This window comes from Amblyraja radiata, chromosome 9 (assembly GCF_010909765.2).
Source record: "Amblyraja radiata isolate CabotCenter1 chromosome 9, sAmbRad1.1.pri, whole genome shotgun sequence".
Classification (NCBI taxonomy): domain Eukaryota; kingdom Metazoa; phylum Chordata; class Chondrichthyes; order Rajiformes; family Rajidae; genus Amblyraja; species Amblyraja radiata.
In genome coordinates, this window is record NC_045964.1 from 20,102,673 (window position 1) to 20,130,035 (window position 27,363).

At 42.2% G+C, this 27,363-nt stretch overlaps 1 protein-coding gene and 1 long non-coding RNA gene across 4 annotated transcripts in view; both read right to left on the reverse strand.

The window, feature by feature from the left end:
- Nucleotides 1-7,913, reverse strand: part of pcnx1 (pecanex 1) — a 207,777-nt gene extending 199,864 nt beyond the window's left edge. For all 3 annotated transcript variants that reach the window (XM_033026821.1, XM_033026820.1, XM_033026819.1), the window contains exon 1: nt 7,476-7,913. In XM_033026821.1, coding sequence (XP_032882712.1) covers nt 7,476-7,628 — 153 coding nt within the window. In that variant the 5' untranslated portion in view covers nt 7,629-7,913. The remainder of the gene's footprint in view (nt 1-7,475) is intronic.
- A 2,006-nt stretch (nt 7,914-9,919) lies between these two features.
- LOC116976844 lies at nt 9,920-22,556 on the reverse strand. Its single transcript, XR_004413060.1, has 3 exons — nt 22,547-22,556; nt 20,056-20,060; nt 9,920-10,062 (listed from the first exon to the last, which is right to left on the reverse strand). It is a non-coding gene; the product is annotated as an uncharacterized LOC116976844 (long non-coding RNA).
- Nucleotides 22,557-27,363: the final 4,807 nt, after the last annotated feature.

The following is a 27,363-nucleotide window of genomic DNA, read 5'->3' on the forward strand; positions in this document are numbered from 1 at the left end:
ATCCCCATAACCCATAACCCCTGACACCCGTACTAATCAAATGATGTTTCAATGACCCTCCTTTAACAGTGGCTGCTCTTCACTTACAAATCGCAATAGTGAATTAGAAGACAATTTAAATCAGCAATTATCACAAATGAACCAATTCTGTCCTCAAACAAAGAATATTACTCAGCCCACAATGTCCAAGACAAACATGATGCGGAGCTAAACTAATCTCCTCTGCGTGTGTGATCCATATTCCTCCATAACCATGCACTTATCAACACGCCTCTTGAACGCTACTATCATAGCTGCTTGTGCCACCACCCCTGGCAGTGCGTTCTAAGCATCCACCAAAATGTTAAAAAAAAATCTTTCCCTGCAAATCTTCTTTAAATTCTGCCACCCTCACCTCCATTTCTCCATGAAATACTGCAGATAGGATTTCTCTTTTAAAGTTCTGTATAGGCTCTGTATGTGGGAAGCATTATGTGGGAAACATTTTGGTGTCATATGCAACATAACGTCTCATTAAAATTGAAGTTCATAAGTTTCATTTTCTTCATTTCTAGCTACTAAATTTACTAGCCATAGGAGCTGACAGAATATACAATATCAATTATTTGCAAGTTGGCGGGTCTAGTCATGGAAGCAGCTTCTCCAATTATAGACAAAGGATTTGCAACATGCATGAAGCTTTCGTCAAGACAATCCATTGTCTCGGTTTCCTAAAGAAATAATGCAGTTCCCCTCATGATGTATCTGTGCTTTTTTTCCTGTTAAACTGCTGTTGCCATGGAATAATTGACTCATACAGGAAAAATGAAATTGGGAGAAGAAGAGACTAGCAGAGAATTTAGATTCATTGAGATCACTTCAGATCTGCAGGCAATAGGCAGCACAGTGACAGAGTTTCTGTCTTACAGCACCGGAGACTTGGGTTCAAACCTGACTACGGATGTTGTCTGTACAGCTTGTACTTTCTCCCTGTGTCCTCATGAGTTTTCTCCAGGTGCTCCGGTTTCCTCCCTCACTCCAGACACATACAGGTTGTAGGTTAATTGGCTTTGGCAAAAATTGTAAAGTGTCCCAAGTGTATAGGATAGCGCTAGTGTAAAAGGTGATGGCTGGTCGGCACGGACTAGGTTGGCTGAAGGGCCTGTTTCCATGCTGTATCTCTAAAATCTAAAGTTCAATAATTCATTATTTTGCAAACGACTACCTAGAAGATAAGGAAAACCTCCCAAAAGAGAATAATGACAGATGTAAAATGAATGAAAAGCTCAAATAAATTAGCATCAGTAAAAGATGAGTATTAGAAAATATTATGAGATTAAAAAGACAATTTTTAAAATGAGATGATCTGCATCCTGGAGATTTGAAGGTGGTTATCACAGAACAGCAGATGCACCTTCCAAAATTCCAGAGTTTTTTAAAACAGTGCTGGCAGATTAGAAAGCAGTAATTAAGCATTTATTATTTATTTATAAAATCATGCATTTAAAGCAAACAATTAAGAAATCAAATCTTACATTGGCCTACATACTGCACTACGATGATTTGATTACAAGAGTAGAAAGGATTTCTTGCTCCAATTATGCAGGCCCCAGCAGGATTGTATCTGGTAATCTGGGCTGCTAACAAAAGGAAAGATATACTTCCAACTGAAAGAGTGTATTGAAGCACAATGAGTTCTTACAGGCCGTGATGTCTGGAATCAAAGGTCAGCATCTTATAATAAGGAGGACAGCATTCAAGAGCGAGTTGAGCAAAAACACCATCATCCAGAGGATAGCAAATCTTTGTGGAGGCTGAAACAAATCTGAGGAGGCTCAAACTAATCAAAGAACATGGAGCTCGTTTTGTAGTAAAGTGTTGCAAGGTAAAAGATCAGCTGTGATCTCATTGTATGGTGGAGCAGGCCAAGGTGTAGACTGGCCCATTGATGCTGGTAGTCTTCATATTGTAAGATTGACACACTCACACCCACCTGTAGGAAGCCAGCTAAGATTTGAGATACAGCATTTGACGTCAAAATTATTAATTTGTTTTTTATATAAACAATATTTTAATGATTCTCATTCTTATCAAGTTGAAAGATCACAAATGGTGACACTCGATTTAAAGGCATGTTTTAGGAATGCCTTTAAAGACCATTCTTAACACATGCGTGGTATTAAATTAACCTTAACAGTTTGCCCCAAATCAACAATTAGAACAGTAATAGTACTCAAATGATGTAACATTTATTTATTTTTTTCTTTTCCTTCCATTCTCCAGTTACAAATATTGGGTTATTACAATCCTAAATTCACTTCCAACATCCAGCTAAAAAAAATGTATTGACAATGGGTACGATTGTGTTAGGGTGGTAAGATGTGTTTCAATGCCACTAGAATAGAAATCCTGGAAGAATTCAGCGAGTCAAACAGCATGGGTGGAAAGAGAAGCCAGTCAATATTTCAGGTCTCTTCATTAGAAAAGACTCTTCATTAGAAATGGAGGTGTTTCAATGCTTCACTCTAATAGCAATCAAAGTTCATAATATAATCCAATGACTAAAATCAAAGCAGCACCATTTGCAATCTAAATGTACTACAGGTATATCATTGTGATGTTCCAGTAATACAAATATTTGGAGATGCAAACAAAAAGGCAGATTTGCCACAACAGTAATTATACAAACATATTCCACAACTTTGTTACCAAGTTTTAATTTCTATTCCTACCGCTGACATTTAACATTTGGAGAAATCATGTTGAAAAATATTTTTCATTGGAAAAATAATCTGCTAAATCCTATTCCTTCTCCATTCATTAATCCACAGCCTCCAAACATATTATCATCAAATCCACAGGTCAAAAACATTCTTTACTGGCTTGCCAGAGAACAGAATAAACTGCAAATCGTAACCCCAGTAAACTGAGTAAAAGAATTACACTTCACCGTCCACAGAATGCATCTGCTATCTTGGCTACACATTCTGGAATGATATCCCCAAAATCCCACATTCCTTTTTGGAAAGACATAGTTCACTCATAACTCCACAGTCAAGACAAGTCAAGAGTGTTTAATAATAATAATAATAATAATAATAATAATAATAATATCTTTTATTGTCATTGCACATAAGCGCAACAAGATTTGGTATGCAGCTTCCAACCGATGTCATAATATAAATAACTAATAAAATTTGGATTTAGATATCCCGAGAACATGGATTGTAAAAAGAACAGTAAAACAGTCAAAACAGTTCAACAGACTAAAGTGCAGATGTGTCTGTGCGACGTGACCATCCGAGGGAGACAGTCCAGGGGGGGATGGGGGGCACTCAGCAGGGCCAGTTCAGAACCGCTATAGCTCCGGGAATGAAGCTGTTCCTGAGTCTGGAGGTTCGGGCGTAGAAGGCCTTGTAACGTCTGCCGGAGGGAAGTAGTTCGAACAGTCCATTACAAGGATGTGAGGAGTCTTTATGGATGCTGACAGCCTTCCTGAGGCACCGTGTGTGGTAGATGCCCTCCAAGGCTGGTAGCTGTGTCCCAATAATCCTCTGCGCTCTGTGGACGACGCGCTGAAGAGCTCTCCTCTCCGCCTCCGTGCAACTGAGATACCACACAGAGTTGCCATACGTTAATATGCTCTCTGTGGTGCAGCGGTAGAAGGTTGTCAGCAGCTGTTGGGGCAGACCAGCGCAGCGGTGTTGGTGGACCATGTGAGGTCCTCTGAAATGTGAGTGCCCAGAAACTTAAAGCTGGACACTCTCTCCACACTTTCCCCGTAGATGGAGATTGGGGCGTATTCTCCATTATGGGACCTGAAGTCAATAATCAGCTCCTTGGTCTTGGAGGTGTTTAGTGACAAGTTGTTACGTGCACACCAGTCCGTCAGGTTCTGCACCTCTGCTCTGTATTTTGTTTCATCACCGTTGGTGATCAGCCCAATCACTGTTGTGTCGTCTGCAAACTTCACGATGGTGTTGGTGTCGAATGCAGGAACACAGTCGTGAGTGAAGAGGGAGTAGAGCATGGGGCTCAGGGTGATAGTGGAGGACAGGTGCGGGCCCAGTCTCACTGCCTGCGGTCGCTCCGTCAGAAAGTTCAGGATCCAGTCGCATATCGGCGAACTGAGGCCTAGCTGGTGGAGTTTGGTGGTGAGCTTGGTGGGGATGACCGTATTGAATGCAGAGCTATAGTCAATGAAGAGCATCCTCACGTACGTGCCCTGTCTATCCAGGTGAGTTTTATTGTCATACTAGACGTGAGGTTGCAGGGTGGGGGCGTAATTCGGCGTCACACACACACTACCCACCCCCCACATACACTAACCCCCCTCCCCTTGATATTATATTAATATTATTCATTTGCTCCTTTTACCCCTTCCCCCACCCTATCCACACGCATAACCCCCAACTGCGCAGGTGCGACTAAGAGAGGGGTGGGGGGTGGAGAGGGAGGGGGGTAGAGATTGAGGGGTGGGGGGGGGGCGGGTGCTGCGTCACAGGGGAGGGCTGGTTCCCGAAAGCAATACTCCACCACCCACCCATAGGTCCCAATATTCACCATTCCCTAGAGAGGGGGGGGGTGGCAGAGAGGGAACAGGGGGGGGAGAGAAAGAGAGTGGGGGGGGGGGAGAGAGAAAGAGAGTGGGGGGGGGAGAGAAAGTGAGTGGGGGGGGGGGAGTGAAAGGGAGGGGGGGGGGGAGTGAAGGGGGGGGGGGGGGGGAAGAGTACTTTCTTCCCAATGGCGGGAGTGAAATGAGAGTGTAGCCACGAAGGCGTAGGTCTCTTATCGATCCCTTCGATGGTGGGAAGGTGAATACACATGATTCTTTAACATAACGAATCGCCTTAATCTTCACACGAAGAAGCAGCGTTGATGGACTTTCTTTGCGATTGCAGTATGCGCTAACCAGGACAGATTTTCACAGATATTCATATCCAGGATTTTTGTGCTTTTGACTACCCACCATTGCCCAGGTATGTGGATCCTCATCCTTACTCTTCTAAAGATACAAAGCAGAAACAAGCCCTTCGACTCACAGAGTCTGCACTGACCAGCGATCACCCCGTACATAACATTATCCTACACACTAGGGAAAATGTACAATTTTTAACAAAGCCAATTAACCTACAAACCAAAGGTACACAAAAATGCTGGAGAAACTCAGCGGGTGCAGCAGCATCTATGGAGGGAAGGAAATAGGCAACGTTTCGGGCCGAAACCCTTCTTCAGACTGATGGGGGATAGTGATGGTGGGTACCTTCGATTTTCCAGCATCTGCAGTTCCTTCTTAAACATTTAACCTACAAACCAGTACGTCATTGTAGTGTGGGAGGAAACCAGTGCACCCAGAAAACCCACGCAGTCACAAGGAGAACGTAAAAACTCTGTACAGACAACACCCGTAGTCAGGATCAAACCCAGAACCTTGGCACTGTAAGGCAGCAGCTCCACTGTTATGCCACTGTGCCACACAAAATGTATTTTTTGTTTAAGATCAACAACTTTGATCGATACTTTCATTGTCTGTACATCTCTGACTATTCTTTTCAAACAGCAATTCTACCATAAAAATGTTCAAAGCGTACAAATTTATGAGGGGAACAGATAGGGTCCTTATCATTCCCACTATAGAAATGTCAAAAACACATGGTTTATGATGAGAGGAAGGAGTTTTAAAGGATATTTAAGGGCTAATTTTCATTTTTACACAATATTAATTTCTCAAATGTGCTGCCCAAGGAGGTGGGAGAATCAGATACAATTATTACGTCGAAGAGACATCTAGACAGATAAATTGGCAAGGCATAGAAGGATACCATCCTACTGCAGGAAAATCGGGTTAGTATAGCTGGGCTACAAGGTCGGCATGGATGTAGAAGACCGAAGGGCCCATTTCTGAGCTATACAATGCAATGACTTCATTATTTAAATCAAAAGACAATGTTATATATATACCCTTGTATCTTATCATCTGGATTACCTTTAATAGTCAAGGTTAATCCGGGAAAGTTGCAATCCCCCCCCCAACCACTCAGTGTTCCCTTTCAGCCGTGCAAATTATCTTCTGATGCAAAGAAATGCACAAAGCAAAACAGAAAAACTAATTGCACTGTATTCAGGTACTAGCTGCTCCCATAGTCAGCAGTATACCAACCTCAAAATCATGAATGGGCACAAGGAGACAAAGGAAACACAAAATTGATTTTTCCCCTTTTTTTGAAGCAAAAATACCCTCAAATTACAGTACTCAAATAATATCTCCTGCAAAACACCTTGGAATAATGTATGTAAATGATGCTCCATTAATGCAAGTTGCTGCTACAAAACCTATTACAGCTCATGACAAGGATTCAAACTCAAAAACCTAACCTGACACTGGTGGGCATCATATATTGGCACGTGCCATCTTTCAGATAAGCCCCAAGGTTCCACCAAATGTATGGTGCTTTTTGCCACCCATGTCCTTTAATGCTTGCTCAACATTTCTTTAACAGAATATCTCAGTGTTATTTGTGGATGTTTGTTGTGTGAAAATTAGCTTTCACATTTCCCATGGTACAACAGTAACTACTCTTCAAGATGTATCCGTGTCCAATAAGCACTTTAGAAGTGATTGAAGCTGTGACAGAAAAGGCCTCATAAATGTGAATGTGTCTAACCTTTCACATTTTTGCAGCCTATATCTTAATCATGTACTAAACTTTTGGTAAACTTTGTGTTTACCAAAAGCTGCACACAAAGCCTGTCATTTATTATAAAAAAGATTATTAGTTACTGCTGCTGTGTATTTGTGAAACATTAACTTTCAAATCCCAGAGAGATTGCACTGCACATACATCAACTCATTTATTCTTACCTTTTAATAAGTCACATTTTCCAGAAGCATGACCTACTAAATGAATCAGGTGACATTACAACCAGTAACAAAATAGAAAAATAAACAACACCAGCTGGCAAAATAGTCGCAGCTGAGAATACAGCAACCTGTCCAATCGGAATAACAAAGTAGGTTTACGTTAAAAAAAATATAGGATAGTATGAATCATAAAAAAAAGTTTAAGAGGTGAATCTCGTCTTGTTTGTAAGGAATTGTACATAAAATGACATGTCAAATATAAACACAAATGAATCAATTAAAAAACAAAATTAAATATAAAAATATAGACCACATCGCGTCTAAATCTGAAACTGAAATGTTTTACCCCCAAAAATCATTCTTTGTATTCGAGCTGCTTTTAAATTCGCTGCCATTTATACCGCTTAACTGTGACTACCTTGTTATTTCCATTTCCTCCACAGAGATCAGTCCCGAATTTATTTATTTTGGACCAGAAGTCCCACTTTATTACTCGCACACAGGCTTGGAGACGGGAATCTTTCACGTTGTATAGAGCGTACGCACCCTGCATATGCTCTTCCCCGAAATCCCAACAACGAATTTCAAAGCAAATAGACCGATTATAAGTAAAAATGCACAACCATGCACTCACCATGTACAATGTGAATGGGAAACAAAGGAAGAAGAGCCAGATGTAGAGATGAAAAGCATTGACAAATGTGTTTTGATGAGGATCATAATACCATCCGCCAGTGATGGAAGCCCAGACGCCCTGTCTCAAGATTTGGAGGGTCTGGGACCCCATTTCTGTCCATATATTGGTCTAATAGTATCCCAGCAGCACGGAAGCAAGAGCCTTCGTCTCCAGCTATCCTCCTTTGTACGTGTAAAATTCTACTATGCTGGTGGCTGCTGGCTCGAACTTGCCACCGACAGCCATCTTGTCGTTGGGCACCAGCGGCAGCTGGGAGGACTTCCTGCGGTCCTCCAGACCCGGCTCCTGCTATCCCGGCAGTCCCGCGGCCGCGGCTCGGTAAACAGCACAGCACGGTGTGTAACCCAATGACAAGCGGTGGTTGTGTGTGGGTGGGGAACCCGGACAAGGAGCGGGCCGCGACCCAGAGACTCACAGCTCACAACCAACCGCCCCTGTCTCCCCGGGGAGACACCATCCCACTCCACAGCGCGCCCTATAGACGAAACCAAAGATCCTACAGATCCTCTAGTATCTTTGGACGAAACATCCATAGCCTCCTCTCAGCCTGAGGGCTCGGACTCATCCAGAGAAAAAAAACGAAGTATGTCCAACAAATATTGTTTCTCTTAACTGCTCTGACCTAATGCATCATCGTGTTTCCAAAAATATTGTCGTTTCACAGAGGGTCTTTAAACACTGAAAAGGATGCTGTTTGGCTCATTGAATCCCATTAAAAGATATTCAACCAATATCATCCATCCATCTCTGATTAGTCTGATTGTCCGTGTTTAAGAAGGAACTGCAGATGCTGGAAAATCGAAGGTACACAAAAATGCTGGAGAAATTCAGCGGGTGCAGCAGCATCTATGGAGCGAAGGAAATAGGCAACGTTTCAGGCCGAAACCCTTCTTCAGACCTTAACAGAAATACTAGGACAGGTAGCGGGTTTCAACAATAGATTCTGAAGAGAAAGAGTGGAATGGGGTGCCTTGGAACTAGGTAGCTCAAGCTGCCATGTTGGCATAGACAGAATATGTTGCAGGAGGTGAATGGGACTGAAGGGATTGTTCTGCTGGTGCATCATAGAAACATAGAAAATAGGTGCAGGAGTAGGCCATTCGGCCCTTCGAGCCTGCACCGCCATTCAATATGATCATGGCTGATCATCCAACTCAGTATCCTGTACCTGCCTTCTCTCCATACCCCCTGATCCCTTTAGCCACAAGGGCCACATCTAACTCCCTCTTAAATATAGCCAATGAACTGGCCTCGACTACCTTCTGCGGGAGAGAATTCCAGATTCACCACTCTCTGTGTGAAAAAAGTTTTCCTCATCTCGGTCCTAAAAGATTTCCCCTTTATCCTTAAACTGTGACCCCTTGTTCTGGACTTCCCCAACATCGGGAACAAACTTCCTGCATCTAGCCTGTCCAACCCCTTAAGAATTTTGTACGTTTCTATAAGATCCCCCCTCAATCTTCTAAATTCTAGCGAGTACAAACCGAGTCTATCCAGTCTTTCTTCATATGAAAGTCCTGACATCCCAGGAATCAGTCTGGTGAACCTTCTCTGTACTCCCTCTATGGCAAGAATGTCTTTCCTCAGATTAGGAGACCAAAACTGTACGCAATACTCCAGGTGTGGTCTCACCAAGACCCTGTACAACTGCAGTAGAACCTCCCTGCTCCTATACTCAAATCCTTTTGCTATGAATGCTAACATACCATTCGCCTTCTTCACTGCCTGCTGCATCTGCATGCCTACTTTTAATGACTGGTGTACCATGACACCCAGGTCTCATTGCATCTCCCCCTTTCCTAATCGGCCACCATTCAGATAATAATCTACTTTCCTGTTTTTGCCACCAAAGTGGATAACCTCACATTTCTCCACATTATACTGCATCTGCCATGCATTTGCCCACTCACCCAGCCTATCCAAGTCACCTTGCAGCCTCCTAGCATCCTCCTCACAGCTAACACTGCCCCCCAGCTTCGTGTCATCATGGACCCAATGAACTGAATGTTCTTTGTCAGCATTGCAATAATTGTGTAAGTAATTCTGATCATAATGGAGCTGGGTGTATTCAAAAGGACAGAATTGGAGAATTGCAAAATATTGTAGGTGAACGAAATTAAACTGATATGAGAGGGGGGCAAGACCATCAAGGATTTTCACTGACAAACGAGCAATTGCAATTCAACGCTGCACCTGGACCAATCTGAGTAATTGAGCGGCGTCGATTCCATTTTCCATTCCTTACCCCACCTTTGCAATTGATTTAAGATATCCTTCCTCACTATCCATTCTACCACCAACTTAGTGACATCTGCAAGTGTACTAACTATATTAACTAGATTAGTTTATTATTGTCACGTGTAACGTGGTACAGTGAAAAGCTTTGTTGGTGCGTGCTGTCCAGCCAGTGGAAAGATTACATGATTACAATCAAGCTGTCCAGAGTGTACAGATATAGGATAAGGGAATAACGTTTAGTGCAAGAGATAGTCCAGTAAATTCTGATAAAAGATAGGTTGAAAGTCTCCAATGAGGTAGATGGTGGGTCAGGACCGCTCACTAGTTGGTGACAGGATGGTTCAGTTGCCTGATAACAGCTGGGAAGAAACTGTCCCTGAATCTGGAGGTATGCATTTTCTCACTTTGTACCTCTTGCCTGAGAGGGAGTGAGTGAGACTCTTGCCTGGGAGAAGAGGGAGTGAGTGAGACTCGTCTTTGATTATGCTGGTGGCCTTGCTGAGACAGCATGAAGTGCAGAAGCAGTCAATGGAAGGGAGGATGGTTTGCGTGATGGTTTGGGCTGCGTTCACAATTCTGCAATTTTGTGCAGTCTTGGATAGAGCTGTTCCCAAACCATGCTGTGATGCATCCTGATAAAATGCTCTCTACAGCGCATTTGTAGAAGTTGGTGAGAGTAGTTGGGGACATGCCGAACCTCCTAAGCCTTCCAAGGAAGTTGAGGCATTGGTGTGCTTTCTTGGCCACAGCCATGGCTGGTCCAGGACAAGTTGGTGGTGATATTTACTCTTAAGAACTTGAAGCTTAAAACCATTGTCATCCAAATCGTTAATGTAGATAACAAACAACAGTGGACCCAGAACCAACCCTTGTAGTACATTATTGGTTACTGGCATCAAATTATTTTAAAAGAACCTCCACAACTACAACTATATTTAATTCCTTTTTCCAAGCCAATTTTGAAGCCATTTGTCTAGTTCACCTTGGATTCCATGCGATGTAACCTTCCAGACTAGCCTCCATGCGGGAGATTATCAAAGATGTTGCTAACATCCCCATAGACAGGGTCCACTGCTCTTTTCCTGACATCTTCAAAAAACTCTTTCAGATTCATGAGACATGATTTAACCAAACATAAAGCCATGCTTACTATCCCTAATCACTCCTTGCTTATCCAAATGCTAGTACATTATATCCTTCAGAATCACTTCCAAAACGTTCCCACCACAGGTGTCAGGCTCACCGGCATGTGGTTTCCTGGTTTATCTTTGCTGCCCTTCTTAAGTAACTTCAATAAGTTGAAGTAAATGTTTCTAGTGTAAAATGTAACCCCAATAATAATTCAACAGTGTTCTGAATTTCTATCCATTGCCATTTTGGATTGAGAATTAATCAAGATGGTTATTTCTGCACATGAAATCTAACACATAAACCTTAATTTGGAAGGAAATGGTTGACTCAACTATTAATTGCACTCAGTCAGTCCAATGTTCTTTGCCAAAAATGACACACTGAAAGGGAAGAAACTGCCTATTTTGTTCTCTGTTATAATCTAGGATTACTTGTATTATGGAAATTATAAATCACTTTACATGCTGCATTCTTGAAGTCTGGTATTCATATGACACAAACAGATTATTCTTAAAAGGGCAGAAAGAAGCACTTTAAAGGGAAATAAAGCAATAAGGCATGTACTTGCACGAATGTACTTTCATACAGTTCAAATTCTGTGGAAGATTTCGGTAACGGGTGTGTAGAAAAACTTAAAACGCACCCAACTTCAACAAAAACCATAAGCATCCACAGGCAATAAGTGTGATTAAATTGCTGAATGGTTATCAATTCACAAAGAATCACATTGTTCTTCTTCAAACAACATTATTTTATTGTGTGGGACCCAGATAATATTGATACAAACTGGGTCGAGCTTATCTGACTAGTAGGTTACTGTTAAATGATGCTGTGTCAGAATGTCAACACCATAATCTCATCCAAATTTATCTCCAAAGTCCTGGACCTAGGAGTCAGCACCCCCTCTGTCACTGGATCCTCGACTTTCTGTCACACAGGCCATAATCAGTGGGGATAAGCAACAACAAATCCTCCACTTTAATTGTCAACACCAGTGCCCCAGAAGGATCCATTCTCAGTCCCCTACTATGCACCCTATGCACTCAAGACTGCGGACAAATTCTGCTCGAATTCCACTCACAAGGTTTAGGTTTTGGGTTATTATTGTCACATATACCAAGATACAATGAAAAGCTCTGTTTTGCAAACAGGTCAGATATACCATACATAGATACAGTCAGTTCAAACTCAATTAGAATAGTCATAGTCATATAGCATGGAAAAAGGCATTTCAGCCCCACTTGCCCAAGCCATCCAAGGTCCCCCATCTCCACTAGTCGCACCTGCTTGTGTTTGACCCATATCCTTATAAATCTTCCCTATACATGCACCTGTTAAATGTCTTTTAAAAATTGTGATTGTACCTGGCCCAACAACCTCCTCTGGCAGCTTCTTCCATATACCCATCACCATCTGTGTGGAAAATGTTGCCCCTCATTTTCCTATTAAATATTTCCCCTATCACCTTAAACCTATGTCCTCTGTTTCTTGCTTCCCATACTTTGGGTAAAATACACTGTGCATTTACCTTATCTATTCCAATCATGATCTTATATACCTCTCTAAGTCCACCATTCATCCTCCTGCGCTGCAAGGAATAAAGTCCTAGCATAGCCTGCTCAACCTCTCCCTCAAGTCCTGGCAACATCTATGTAAATCTTTTCTGCACCCTTTCCAGCTTACCAACTTCTTTCCTATAACAGGATGACCAAAACTGAACACAGTCTAAATGATGCCTCACCAACATTTTATACAACTGAAACATAACCTCCCAACATCTATACTCTTTCCTCTGACATGTGTTTTAACGAGGATGTTGCTAGGACTGGAGGGTCTGAGCTATAGGGAGATTTTGAGTAGCCTGGGACTCTATTCCTTGGAGTGCAGGAGGATGAGGGAGTGATCTTATAGAGGTGTATAAAATCATGAGAGGAATAGATTGGGTAGATACAGACTCTTGCCCAGAGTAGGCGAATCGAGGACCAGAGGACATAGGTTTAAGGTGAAGGGGAAAAGATTTAATAGGAATCTGAGGGATAACTTTTTCACAAAAAGGGTGGTGGGTGTATGGAACAAACTGCCAGAGGAGGTAGTTGAGGCAGGGACTATCCCAATGTTTAAGAAGCAGTTAGACAGGTGCATGGATAGGATAGGATAGGCGTAAACGCTGGCAGGTGGGACTCATGTAGCTGGGGTATGTTGGCCGGTGTGGACAAGTTGGGCCGAAGGGCCTGTTCCCACGCTGTATCACTCTATGACTATGATTCTTTAAGGCCAATGTGCTGTAAGTCTCTTGACCACCCTATCTGTCTGTGACGCCATTTTCAAGGAACTGTGTACCTGCATTCCTAGACCACTGTGCTCCTCAGAGCCCTGCCATACACTGCAAAGGTCCAGATAGAACAAAGGGGAAGATACAGAGTGCAGAATATATTTTTTAATATTGTAGTACATCGGTCCCTTAGACAGTTATATGTCCTCAATGGGGTAGAGGTGAATCAAACGGAAACCTGGCTTATGGAATGACCGGTAAGAAGCCTAATAATACAGGGGGAAAAGCTGTTCCCGAGTCTGGTGTGTGTGTGCTTTCAAGCTTCTGTACCTTCTTCTGCATGGGTGCGGGAAGAAGAAGGAATGACTGGGGTAGGATAAGTCTTTGATTATGTTCCGTGCTTTTCTAAGGCAGGGTGAAGTGTAGATGGAGTCAATGGTGGGAGGTTTGGTCCATGTGATGGACTGGGCTCCATCTACAACTCTCAGTTCTTGGGCAGAGCTGTGATGCAACCCAGAAGTATGCTTTTCTTTGGTGCACCTTGTAGAAGTTTGCAACGATTCACTGGAGACATGCCAAATTTCCCCAGTCTCGCCATGAAATAGAGACATTGGTGATGGGATAGCAGCCAACATAATCAAGGACCCTTCTCACCCTGGTCATTCTTTCTACCCCTTGCTCCTATTGGGCAGAAAGCTCGTACCTTCAGACTCAGGAACAGCTTCTTATCTTCTGTATTTATACTCTGCATGGTCCTTCAATCAGCTCGGGTACAGTTCCAATTCTCCAAGTTATCTCGTTGCGGACATTGCACGCTCTCTCTGGAAATGTTTTACTACAATGCTGAGAACTATATTCTGCACTCTGGTATATTTCTCTTTGCTCTACCTTTAGCACTTGCATTTGGCTTGATTGCATTCCTGAAGAGTATTATCTGATTTGATTTTGATAGCAGGCAAACAAAACCTTTTCACGGTACCTTGGTACACGCGACAATAATAAACCTAAACGTCATTGAAAATTCTATGTTTCTTTGAAACACGTTGTGAGTTCTCCTGACCAAAATAGAAACTTTTTCCAATTATATATCGGGAGCTCTTTGTGACAGCAATTGATCTGAGAAAGCTCTTCGGTCCAACATTGTACCACAGGTAGTATCATGGAGTGTATAGGAAAATACAAAGCTACCATCATTTATAACTAAAATAGCATGAACACCAAAAGATAACAACTAATAAAGTGCTTGGTTATTTCAAAGCATTATAATGTAAATGTTATGCGCACTGCTACCAACAAAGCCCAGTCATGTTCCCCGATGCTGTGTTGGCATAAAACAAGTGTGTTCTCACAAATTTTAAACATACTGATAATGTCTGAGTTGATCTTTGTGAAAACAAAAATTTTGATTTGATAGTATCTTCACTGATAAAATATGGCAATTTGCTTCAATGAGGAATTATTTTTAAAAATCCCTTTCAGAATGGCAGGCAGTGACTAGTAGGGTACCGCAAGGCTTGGTGCTGGGACTGCAGCTATTTACAATATACATCAATGATTTGGATGAAGGGATTCAAAGTAACATTAGCAAATTTGCAGATGACACAAAGCTGGGGGGGCAGTGTGAACTGTGAGGTGGATGCTATGAGAATGCAGGGTGACTTGGACAGGTTGGGAGAGTGGGCAGATATATGGCAGATGAAGTTTAATGTGGATAAATGAGAGATCCACTTTGGTAGCAAAAACAGGAAGGCAGATTACTATCTAAATGGCGTCAAGTTGGGAAAATGGGGAAGTACAACGGGATCTGGGGGTCCTTGTACAGTCTATGAAAGTAAGCATGCAGGTACAACAGGCAGTGAAGAAAGTGAATGGCATGTTGGCCTTTATAAGAAGTGGAATCGAATAAAGGAGCAAGTAGGTCCTTCTGCAGTTGTACAGAGCCCTAGTGAGACCACACCTGGAGTATTGTGTGCAGTTTTGGTCCCCTAATTTGAGGAAGGACATTCTTGCTATTGAGGAAGTGCAGCATAGGTTTACAAGGTTTACAAGGTTAATTCCCGGGATGGCGTGACTATGCTGAGAGAATGGAGCAGCTGGGCTTATACACTCTGGCGTTTAGAAGGATGAGAGGAGATCTCATTGAAACATATAAGAGTGTTAAGGGCTTCGACACGCTAGAGGCCGGAAACATGTTCCCGATGTTGGGGGAGTCCAGAACCAGGCACCACAGTTTAAGAATAAGGAGTAAGCCATTTAGAACGGAGACGAGGAAACACTTTTTCTCACAGAGAGTGGTGAGTCTGCGGAATTCTCTGCCTCAGAGCGCTGTGGAGGCAGGTTCTCTGGATGCTTTCAAGAGAGAGCTAGATAGGGCTCTTAAAAATAGCGGAGTGAGGGGATATGGGAGAAGGCAAGAACGGGGTACTGATTGGGGATGATCAGCCATGGCTCGAAGGGCCGAATGGCCTACTCCTGCACCTATTGTCTATTGTCTATTTGAAGCCAAAAATGATGTTTTGGATGGGGTGGCTGTAAACATAGTCATAATCACTGAAGTAATGCATTTAAAGAAGGAAAGGGGAAATCAGGGCTTTAAAGGAGGAACTCATGATATCCAATAAATTAGGCATATAGTATTCAGCCCACCCTGCCTGGTCTACATGTATTCAATTAGTACTGCATCCCTGCTTCTTCCCCATGGCTCTTCACGTGTTTCTTAAGCAATTAATCACGATTGACAAGTTTTATCGAGATAAGTACGAATACTTTGCATTTATATTATGATCCAAAAACAGGTATTCTATTCCTAGCTTTGTCATTTGAAAAAAAAAAACCTGGCAGAGAAAGGAAAGGAAAATATCCAAGAATGTCATTAATACTTACTTGAAAAAACCCCAGCTTCCCCATTGTCTGAAGAGAATTCCTGGTCATTGACTGGTCAAATTGGAGAAGGAATCTTGAGAATGTTATTAAGAACTTTCAAGTTTATGTATTGGGGCACACAAATGTCCTGTGTAACCGCAGAAGAAACATGCCACCTCATAAACAAGCAGTATATCTTCAAACCTATGGGGTTGTGCTGGCTAAGAATTCAGAAAACATCGCAGGGCATACTTCATCACGCACTGGAATCGAACCTTTGAAGAAGTATACAAAGAGATGAGCAATACTTGATCAAAGAGGAAGATGTTTTGATGCAAAGAAAGTGAGAGGCAGAACATGAGGGATTAAAAGTAAGGAGTAAAAAGTGAGGGTACATTGCTAAGGTTAGAAAATGAGAGGTGAGAGTGAGGGTTGGAAAGTGAGGACCAGAAAATAGGGGATAGAAGGAAAGGTCAACCAACAGAGCGCAGAAAGTGTGAGGTAGAATGTGGCAGGTGGTAAGTGCGGAATAGACAGTGGGGGGCAGAAAATGAAGGGTATAATATGTATGGTAGAAAAGGAGGTCTAGAATGTAAAATGTGTCAAAAGTGAGCAGCAGAAAGTGCGGTAGAAGTGCAGGTTAAAATGTGTGGGATGGAAATTAATGGACAGAAAGTGAGAGTCAGAAAGTATGGGGAGAAGGTGAGGGGTACAAATTGAGTTAAAGAAAGTGAGGGCATCAGGCTAAAAAGTAATATTGAACAGCATTCTCTGAATGCATTGATTTACTCAGCATTCCTTAATATTTTATCTACAAAATCTTCTTTTGTTTTTGCTTCAGTCTTTTCATTTTTCAGGACGTTAATATCTTTGGCAAGATTAGCATTTATTGCCTAGAATGTTCATTGGTTCAATGGGGCTTTATTTGTCACATAAGCATCTGACGGTTAAATTATTTTTAGCATATGTCATGTTTTGGCGCCATTTCCAAAGTCCAGTCAGCCCGCACGCTCGATGTACTGGAGTAGTTCCCGCAAACCAATGTCCCTCTCCTCGTCCGACCATCTTTGTGTCCTAGGAGCTTCTCCTGCAGCCGAGCAGCTGGAGGCATTACCCTGGTTCACCTTGCTCCTTGCTTCCGATGTCTCCATCACCCTCCCAGTTCCGCTGTTCATCATGCCTTCGGGCAGGGTCTCGCTGACTGACGAGCCTTTGGACAGGGTCCCACCAACTGACGAGTCTTTGAGCGGGTCCGTTGTTTGGCTAATGTTTGGTTGGGTCTGCGGAGTCTTCGATGGTCCAATGATCCTTCGGGCGGGCTCCCCGAAGTACCACATACACCACATAGAAACATTAGTTCTCCCCAAATCTAGGCAGACCATTGAGTCACACAAAATACTGTTGCTATTTGCTTCTTTTGGTAAAATCTCTGTACAAAAGAAGCAAGTTTCAACGAATACATTGTCTTTTATTCTGATTAAATGCACCAATAGCCATGTACGGCAGCATGAGCAGAAGTGTGCAGCAGTCACTGTTCATTTAGGAGCAGATCTACAACAAAAGCCGAGTAAACAATCATGGTCTTGTTCTTGTTCTTTGCATGCACCTCCTTGTGCTTCAACCTATCTATTCAACCTCGCCAGGTAAGTAAAATGAAAAATATTTCCACATGGGGGATGTGTGAAATAAGAAAAACATATTGGAAATACTCAACAGGCCAAGCAACATTTACTGCCTCTACTCCATTAGTAAGCTTAGGAGGTTTGGCATGTCCCCTACAATTCTCACCAACTTTTACACATGCACCATAGAAAGCATTTGACAGGATGCATCACAGTTTGGTTTGGGAACAGCTCCATCCAAGACTGCAAGAAATTGTAGCGAATTGTAGACGCAGCCCAGACCATCACACAAACCAACCTCCCTTCTATTGACTCCATTTATACCTCACACTGCCTCGGCAAGGCAAGCAGCATAATCAAGGATGAGTCACACCCTGGCCACTCCCTCTTCTCCCCGCTCCCATCAGACAAAAGATATGAAAACACACACCATCAGTTTCGGGGACAGTTCCTTCCCGGCTGTTTTCAGGCAACTGAATCATCCTACCACAATCAGAGAGCAGTGCTGAACTACTATCTACCTCTTTGATGACCCTCGGACGATCCTTGATCGGACTTTGCTGGCTTTACCTTGCATTAAAGGTTATTCCCTTCACATGTATCTGTACACTACAAATGGATCGATTGTAATCATGTATTGTCTTTCTGCTGACTGGTTAGATTGCAACAAAAGCTTTTCACTGCACCTTGGTACACGAGGCAATAAAGTAAACTGAGCATTTGGTGAGTAAAGAAATAGAGCTGACTTTAGTGGTCAGGGAGGTTGGGTATCTGAAACATTGCTTCCCTTTCTTTATCTACAGCTGTTGCCTGAACTGTTGAGTATGTCCAGCATTTTCTGTTTTTATTACCACTGTTAATCTTAAATGGTTGACTCTAAATTTGGATGAAAAGCATGGATCCTGAGCTTGCTTGAAGCTCATCACATGCAGAAAATCAGCAATCAATCCTCTAATTAAAGTTCCCTATCACTTATGAGAACATTTAAATGAATCCACACATCGAGGATAAGCGCTTGGGTTGTTTTGAAAAGTAAGTTACTGGCTTACGACTACTATTTAAACTGAAAGCACTTGGCAAATGGATGGCCAAAATGCCAATGAAGTCAACACTTAGACAAAGAATGAGGACAGTTTTTTTTTCCCTACACGATCACACACTTCTCGAGAAACTGTGATGAAAACTGATTGCAGAGAGCATTTTGCTACTGGAAATTTCCACAGGAAAAATTATGGAACAGGAACTCAGCATTGAGATGTAATTGCGCTAGTATTTGGAATTGGGACATGCTGGCTGAGCAATGGAATTGAGCAAGTGTCGTGTGATCCTTCACCCTCAGTTTCCTTTTCATTGTCTTCTGATTTGGCTTTGGAAATAGATGTACTGTGCGTAGAAACATGGTGGTAAGATTAATGCTGAAAACTCCTGCAAGGCAGTTGTCAAACTTTGAAGCCACTAGAATTTTGCTTTCAATATCAGCACTTATATGCCCCAATTAACACTGTTGAGCTTTATACACTGGTAAGGTTCTTTCCTGGAGTAACATCGAGTGTCATCAGGGTAAACACAGGGTGCAAGGGCCAAGCCTACAAAGCTTTGAGCATTTCTGTCCTGCAAGATATAATCTGCCTCGGGTATCCTTTCCTTGTTAGAGTGTTCGTAAAGATGAAAGAATAAATTGTTATTCGGAGTATACTAACATGCAGGCTAAATCGAAAGTGTGCACATTTATATTTGCAAAATGGTTTGTTTTAGCTCAGAGTTGCTGCTCTTAAATTTATTCTAATGTGGCATCAGGTTGATGAGCGAGAGGAATAAATTACAGTACTGCTTGGCTGAACCGTGGAAGTCTGAATTTATGAGTCCTGAAAGGGCCCACCTACCAACTTTAACATCACCTCAAGCACAAGGGTTGTTTGGTCTTGTATCTTAATCCCCATGTGAACAAGCTTTTACAGTCTTCAAGCCTCTCATCTGACAAGTCACTGTGTTAGATTACATGGTTATTTTTTTCACACAATGAGGATTGAGTGAAGCCTTTGACTAATGGTCGCATTGCTAAATTGAATGAGAGAGGTTTTTTAAAAACATATGCCATCACAAATCATGCCACGTTTATTAACTGGATATCAATTTGGAAAGACAGGCAATACTAAAAGGACGAATAGGAAACAAATTACTTTCATTTGTAAATGCTATTTTATTATCAGACCTGGTTGTGAACCATTACCTATCTTGACATCTTGCTGAGCAGTGCAGGGTCTATCCAGAGTGATTTACACAATGTCAGATTTTCTGAAGACCTGTGAGTTTCCTGAGTTTGCAACTCACAACGCTTTGGAAGTATTGTTTCTTCCAATTTGTTCCTGGCCACAAACTAGTGACATGTGACAAGCTCTCTGATGAGTCTTTTCAAGTGCGAGTGGTCATTGTACGCTGCAGAAAAAACTGCTGGAGGAACTCAGCAATATCTGTGGAGACAAAAGGGATGTGTTGATATTCAAGTTGAGCCCTTAATCAGGACTTTGTATGGCTGTGCTTAGCTTGAATAGACGTATTACCTAATTTGGGAACAACTCATTCAACAGGAGGTGGAATCTTGATGATCATACAGGTAAGTTTAGTTTAGTTCAGTTTAGAGATACAGCACGGAAACAGGCCCTTTGGCCCACCGAGTCCGCACAGACCAGCAATCCCTGCACATTAACACGACCCCACACACACTAGTGATAATTTACAATTTTTACCTGGCCTATTAGCCTACAAACCTGTATGTCTTTGGAGTGTGGGAGGAAACTCCTGTAGAAAACCCACACAGGTCACGGAGAGAACGTACAACCACCTGGAGTCAGGATCGAACCCGGGTCTCTGGCGCTGCAAGGCAGCAACTCTACCACTGCACCACCATCCTATCCGACACACTAAGGACATTTTACTTCGGAGTCACATGAGTGACTACGTGAAGAAGGCCCGTTCAGCCGCACGTGCGTCATTACATCAGACGCATTGGTGTAGGCGGTCGGTTGGGGCAGCAGCTCCCCAGCCCGGTAAGTTTAAACTTCAGGTCAGCTGATTTTCTTACTTGTTTTATTCCCTGCAGGAACCTCTTGTTCCAGAGTTACTAGAGTTCTGACCAGAGTTACTCTAGAACTAAGTGACCACGAACAAGTTGGTAAGATTTACAATTGGTTGTGCAATACACAAATGATTGAGACATTGTCATCTACTCAGAGGCATTTTAACCAGGTTAACTGAACAATACTAGTATTACAAAAAGGTTGGAATTTGGCCAGTAGAGTGTTGAGTCAGGTCCAGTATTTTAGCCAGGTTGCCTTCAAGACAGGCTCGGAGATATGGGAATTGTCTTTCAAGGCAAGGTCAGAATTATGGCAAGAGTTGTCTTAGGACATGTGAGAATTATTTTAACCGGGCCAGTGTTGCCGTTCAGGGCAGACTCGAAATGATGGCAGGTGTGGCCTGTTCATTATGAAGAAGGGTGATCAAACTGATTTCATAGGGGTTCCATGTACAATGATCATCAGAGATATTTGAAGGCATTGCTATGATGAGGCAATTTTAGCAGTATGATAATAATTAAGCATTCAAAGGACTACTCAGAGTTCAAAAACACTTGTGATGTATTGTCTGGATTATATTTTGACGCTGTGTTTGGCTAAAATCCACTCAGTCTCAAGCTACTTGAGAAATTGTTCTCTCCTATCCAGTAAATTACGTTGTTATCAATTGGATGGTTGGCCTTTGACTCCGCCCTGGGCAACAGATTGGAATCAATAGAAACCTGGAACAGCCTTGTGGTTATAAAGCAGTTTCTATTCATTAGACTAACTTGCAATGTAATAAATGTGATGCAGCTGTGCAAGATTGAGAACTGACAGCATGCTTAATGACAAACAATAAGGATCATGAAGGTCATTGATAATACAACTTGCTATTACCAGCTGAAGCTAATAAAGCCACTATGGTGGACAAAGAGTATTCAGGGCAGGGCGGGGGAGAAGTAGAGGGAGACAAGACATCGCCTTTGTAGTAGTCGTGAAACTGCGAAGGAGTGCGCCGACGGGCCTGGTTCCGTGCTGCGTCTCGAAACTAAACTTAAAAACAACCAATAATAGTGCAAAAGATGCGGAGGAATTTGGGGTAGAGTGTTGGCAGGAGCAAAGACTTGTTGAGGGGTTTTAGCTGCTGGAGGTCGTTCGAGTCACATCGCAGATTCTAGAGGCCCATGGCTTCAGGGAGTGGTGGGGCTGAGGGTGGTGGGTGGCAGACTGTAGGTAAGGAAAAGGGGGGCTCTAAGAGAGAGGCATCGAGCGAAAGACCCGAAATGCCAGGAGACGAAGGAAGTAAAGTTAGGAGAACTAGAATTATTGAAGAATTCGTCGTGTTGTTTAAAGTTAAAGGAACAAATCAAGGAAATGCAGGATTTAGAGCAGTGAATCCATTAAAAATTACCACCGCTTTGGAGAGCCAGATAGGCAGGGATTTTCAGGCCAAGATTCTGTATAATGGGATGTTAAGAGTTTGTTGCAAAGACAGAAAACAGTTTAATGATGCTAGGGGTGTGGGGAAATTGGTGGTCAAGGTGGAGAGTTTGGTCCCTAGAGGAAGACAGCAGGGAATAAAGGGAGTGGTGTATGGGATGTATGATGGCTTGTCTGAGAAGGAGATCTTCGAAAACGTTAAGGGGGCCCAGGTAATTGATGTTGTGAGATTTAAGAGTAGGAATGGAGTCAGGGACCCGCCGGTCCTGCTTACGTTCAAAGATGGAGTACTGCCACATAGAGTGTTTCTTGGGAGTATGGCGTATCAAGTGAGGGAGTACATTAAACCACCGTTGCGCTGCTATAACTGTCAGAGGTTTGGACATGTTGCTGGGTCTTGTCGGGGAAAAGAAAGTGCGCAAAGTGCGGTGGCGATCATGCAATACAAAATTGCAAGGCAGAGGCTCCTAAGTGCCCTAACTGTGATGGGGATCATGCAGCAGGGTTTCATGGTTGTGAGCGCTTTGTTCAGGCGAAGCGAGTGCAGGAAGTGAAGGATCAGAACAACGTGTCATATGCAGAGGCAGCTCAAAGGGTGGCTAGAGAACGCGGAGATGTGAGCGCTGGGACTAGAGTGGTGCTAGGAAGTTGCATCAATACATGACGGAGAGTCAGTGTATGGAGAGGTCACAGTTGTCGAGAGCTAGCAGTATGGAGTATGTCAGTGAGGTGGATGATGGTGATCCTCATTAACACCATAATGTTTTATATACTTCAATGGAACGCCCGGAGTCTGATTGGAAATGGTCAAGAGTTAAAGAGATTTGTTGATGAATTTAAAGAAGCACCAGAATTAATATGTATCCAAGAGACATGGTTAAAGCCCTGTCTAGATTTTGTAATCCCAGGTTATGAATGTGTGCGATTAGATAGGTCTGATAGATCAGGTGGGGGTTGTGCAACTTTTGTTAAGACTGGGTTGCAGTATAGGAAAGTTGACATTAATTCTAATCTTGAGGTTTTGGCTGTGGAGGTTTGGAGCAGCCAGAATTCTATCACTGTGATAAATTATTATAACCCCTGTCAACCCTTGATATTGTCAGATTTTGATGAGATAATGGAGAAGGTAAGGTGTCCTGTTATATGGATTGGAGATTTTAATGCGCATAATCCTTTATGGGGTAGTGATCTCGGGGATAAAATGGTGTTATTGTTGAAGAACTAGACAAGTATGAGTTGGTATTGTTAAATGATGGAAGGCCGTCTAGGTATAATATTGTGAGAAACACCTGCAGCCACATAGATTTATCAATTGCTTCATCAAATTTAGCAAGAATTGGTGAATGGGATGTCATGGATAGATATACACTGGGTAGTGATCATTATCCAATTTTATGTAGGTTTGGTAGGGATTTGAGGAGAGAAGTGGAAAGAAAGTCCCTAGATATAACTTTTCTCAGGCCAAATGGGATAAATTCCAAGAGAAGGCTCAAAGTTTAGTTGGAGAGGTTAATAGTGAGGGTTCTGTAGATAGTTGGAATACTTCCATTAGTCTCATGATTCATGAGGCAGCTTGTTGTACTATTCCTGTGAAGCAGGAACCTAGGTCCCGTATGTCTGTTCCTTGGTGGAATAAAGAATGTGATGAAGCTGTAAGGAATAGGAATATAGCCTATCGAAAATTAAGAAAGTATCCAATTTTGGTCAATGCAATGGAGTACAAGCGGCTAAGGGCAGTAGCAAGACGAGTTGTAAAGGATGCAAAGAGGAATAGTTGGAGGAAGTTTTGTGGTACGCTAGGCCCGGAAACTCCAGTAAGGCATTTGTGATCAGCTGTGCGTAGAATGTCAGGAGTATATAAAAGAAGTTTGTTACCAGTGTTGCAGAAGGGTGAGGTGGTAGCAGTCTCCAATAAGGAAAAAGCAGACATGTGTGTTGACAGTTTTCAAGCAGTGCATAGATCAGAGAGCATGGGAGTGGAGAGGTGTAGAAAGAGAACCGAGCTGATGGCAGTTAATCAGTGGAAGCTGGAGAGGAGTTTAGTAAATGATAATACCTTTAATCTGTTTTTTACCATAAAAGAGTTGAAGGATGCAATTATGTCTGGGGCAAATACCACCCCGGGGAGAGATAGGTTGTCGTATGAGTTATTTAAACATCTGGATGATACTGTACTTGATGAAATCTTAGCTTTGTTTAATACTGTGTGGGCAGAGGGTTATTTACCAAAGGAATGGAAACGTGCAGTCGTGGTCCCTATTTTAAAACCGGGCAAAGAGGCATCTGACCCTAGTTCATATCGCCCTATAGCGCTCATAGCAGTGCTCTGTAAAATTATGGAGAGGATGGTAACCAACAGACTAGTTTATTTTTTAGAAACCAGAGGGCTATTTGTTGATGTACAGAATGGCTTTAGGAATGGAAGGTCTACAATGGAGTCTGTATCAGTTTTGGATCAGGATATTAAAAGGGCATTTAGAAGCAAGGAAACAGTAGTGAGTGTATTCCTTGATATTGAGAAGGCATATGATTCTTTGTGGAAGGAGGGATTAATGATTAAAATTTTTGACTTGGGAGTCAGGGGACGAATGTTCAACTGGATTAAGGATTTTTTATTGAATAGAACAATACAAGTAATGGTTGGTAGTGTCAGCTCAGAGACTGTAGAAATAGAGAATGGAACCCCGCAGGGAAGTGTTATCAGTCCAGTTTTATTTAATATCATGATAAACGACATATTTTGTAAATTAGAGAGGATTTGGTCTGTCTTTGTTTGCAGATGACGGGACCATCTGGAAAAGAGGTCGTAATGTAGAGTTTGTTTTAAAACAGATTCAAAGAGTGTTAGTGTCTGTAGAGGAATGGGGGAACACATGGGGCTTTAAAATCTCTGCCTCTAAGACTAAATATATGGTATTTGGTTTTAAAAGAAAGTTACCTAAGTTAGGGCTGTATATGTATGGGTCTCTATTGGAGAAGGTAAAGGTTTTTAAGTTTTTGTGTGTTTGGTTTGAAGAGCGTATGACTGGCTGTGCATGTAGGTAAAATTGTGTTGAAGTGTGAAAAAGTTGCGAATGTTATGAGAAGTCTGGTTGGGTGTGAGTGGGGGGCCAACAGGGAGACAATGCTGCTAATGTATCAGGCCATGATCAGATCTTCTCTTGACTATGGATGGTTTGTGTATGGGTCTGCATCTAAAACTGTTCTGGCTAGGCTAGATGTGTTGCAGGCAAAGGCTTTGAGGCTTTGCTGTGGAGCCTTCAGGACTTTCCCAGTCCCAGCCCTGATTGTTGAAATGGGAGAAATGCCCTTATGGTTAAGGCGCATTAAGCTAGGGTTACATTACTGGGCTAAACTTTGTGGGTGTAATGATACCTTCCCAGCAAGGTGTTTGTTGCAAGAGGTTGATGATGGTAACAAATATAACGCATTTTTTGTCATTATAAATCAGTGGGCTAGGAAGCTGGGTTTGGAACAAGGGGGTATTATAGAGCATACAATAAGGCTACCTGTGCCCTATTGGGTTCTTCCTGAATTGTTTATTGAGCTTGCTTTTCTTCAGGAAAAAGATAAGCGCGAGGTGACTCCAAGAATAGTGGAATATCTTAATTCAATCAGTGAGAGCACTTTGATTGTTTTTACAGATGGATCTAAAGATCCAGTTAGTGGGAGAGCTGGGTTTGGAGTGTATGTGGAGCAGCTTGGGTTGAAGATTGGCCGGCGCATTTCTGATGGAAGCTCTGTTCTCACGACTGAATTAATGGCAATTCAATGGGCTCTATGGTGGATTGAGGAAGCCAGTTTTAGAGAAGTCATTATCTGTTCTGATTCTGCAGCTGCTCTTGAAACTTTAAGAGTAGGGAAATCTAAAGCTCGTCCTGACATTCTAAATGAAATCTTGAGTGTGTTTTCTAGAATTGGGTTTGCGTGTAACATCACTTTTTGCTGGGTTCCCGGGCATGCTGGGGTGAGGGGGAATGAGCAGGTGGACCTCATAGCAAAGGAGAGTTTAAGAAGAGAAATAGATATCCATGTATCATTGGGGAGAGTGGAACTGAGAGAAATAATTAAAGAGGGCTTAACAAAAGAATGGCAGAGAGGATGGGAAATGGAAGTCAGGGGTAGACACTACTTTTCTATACAATCTGAAGTTAGGAAAATATGTTTCTGTACATCTCTGTCCCGTAGGGACTCAGTTAAACTGTGTAGATTGAGGTTGGGACACTGTGGGTTAAATTACTATTTGTGCATTGTAGGGAAACATGTTTCTGGCTTGTGTGAATGTGGGAGTAATGAGACAGTTAAGCATGTTTTCCTAGAATGTAAAAAGTATAAGGTAGAAAGAAAAGTATTGTTTGTTAGACTGACAGGACTTGGAGTTGAGGCTTTTTCTGTTTTATCTTTGTTTGGACACAGTGAGAAACATCAACTGATATCCAGGGCTGTTCTTCAATTCCTGCAAGTTACAGGACTGTATGTAAGAATTTAGTTCAAACTTTGACCTGTGGAGGGCAGTAATACGCTTAGCAGCGTCTACACTGCCGGAATCCTACAAGAAGAAGAGTATTCAGCATTGCTCTAGTAGTTGATCAATAAATATGTCATTATATTGCAAAAAAGATGCTATGGCTTAAGGTGAGAACATGCGAATGTCATCTCTAGTGGAGGTACAGGAGATTTACATGAGTTATTAACTCTTCAGTATTGGTATCAACTCTCTATAGGCCATTAGTGCATTTATGGGTTAAAGAGTGATTGAGTGAATATGCATAGGTGCATGCTCAACTTCATGTTGATACACGAAGATGTGGCATATGATAAGCACAAGGGTGCAATCAGGGAAAGATCCTGTAAAAGGTACATAATCTCATTTGCCACTGGAGTATCATTAAGTACAGATCAATGACAATACAGAATGAGTGTTGGACCACGCAGTATAAATGAAATTCTGATTCGATGCAAAACCGAATATAGATATGTTGTTTTCATGCTAATTTAAAGGTTGCAAAAATGTGTGGCATAACAGTGGCGAAAGATACATTCTCGCTACAAGCATGAGGAATGGTCTTTTATGTCTTCCTCCAATTTGCTTTATGAGTCGGGTCTTGAAATAGAGTCATCAAGAGTCGCTTTAGGTTCCAGCTGTTGAATTGGCCTATGCAGTTTGATTCCCGATTTGTCGGGAATAATAATAATAATGC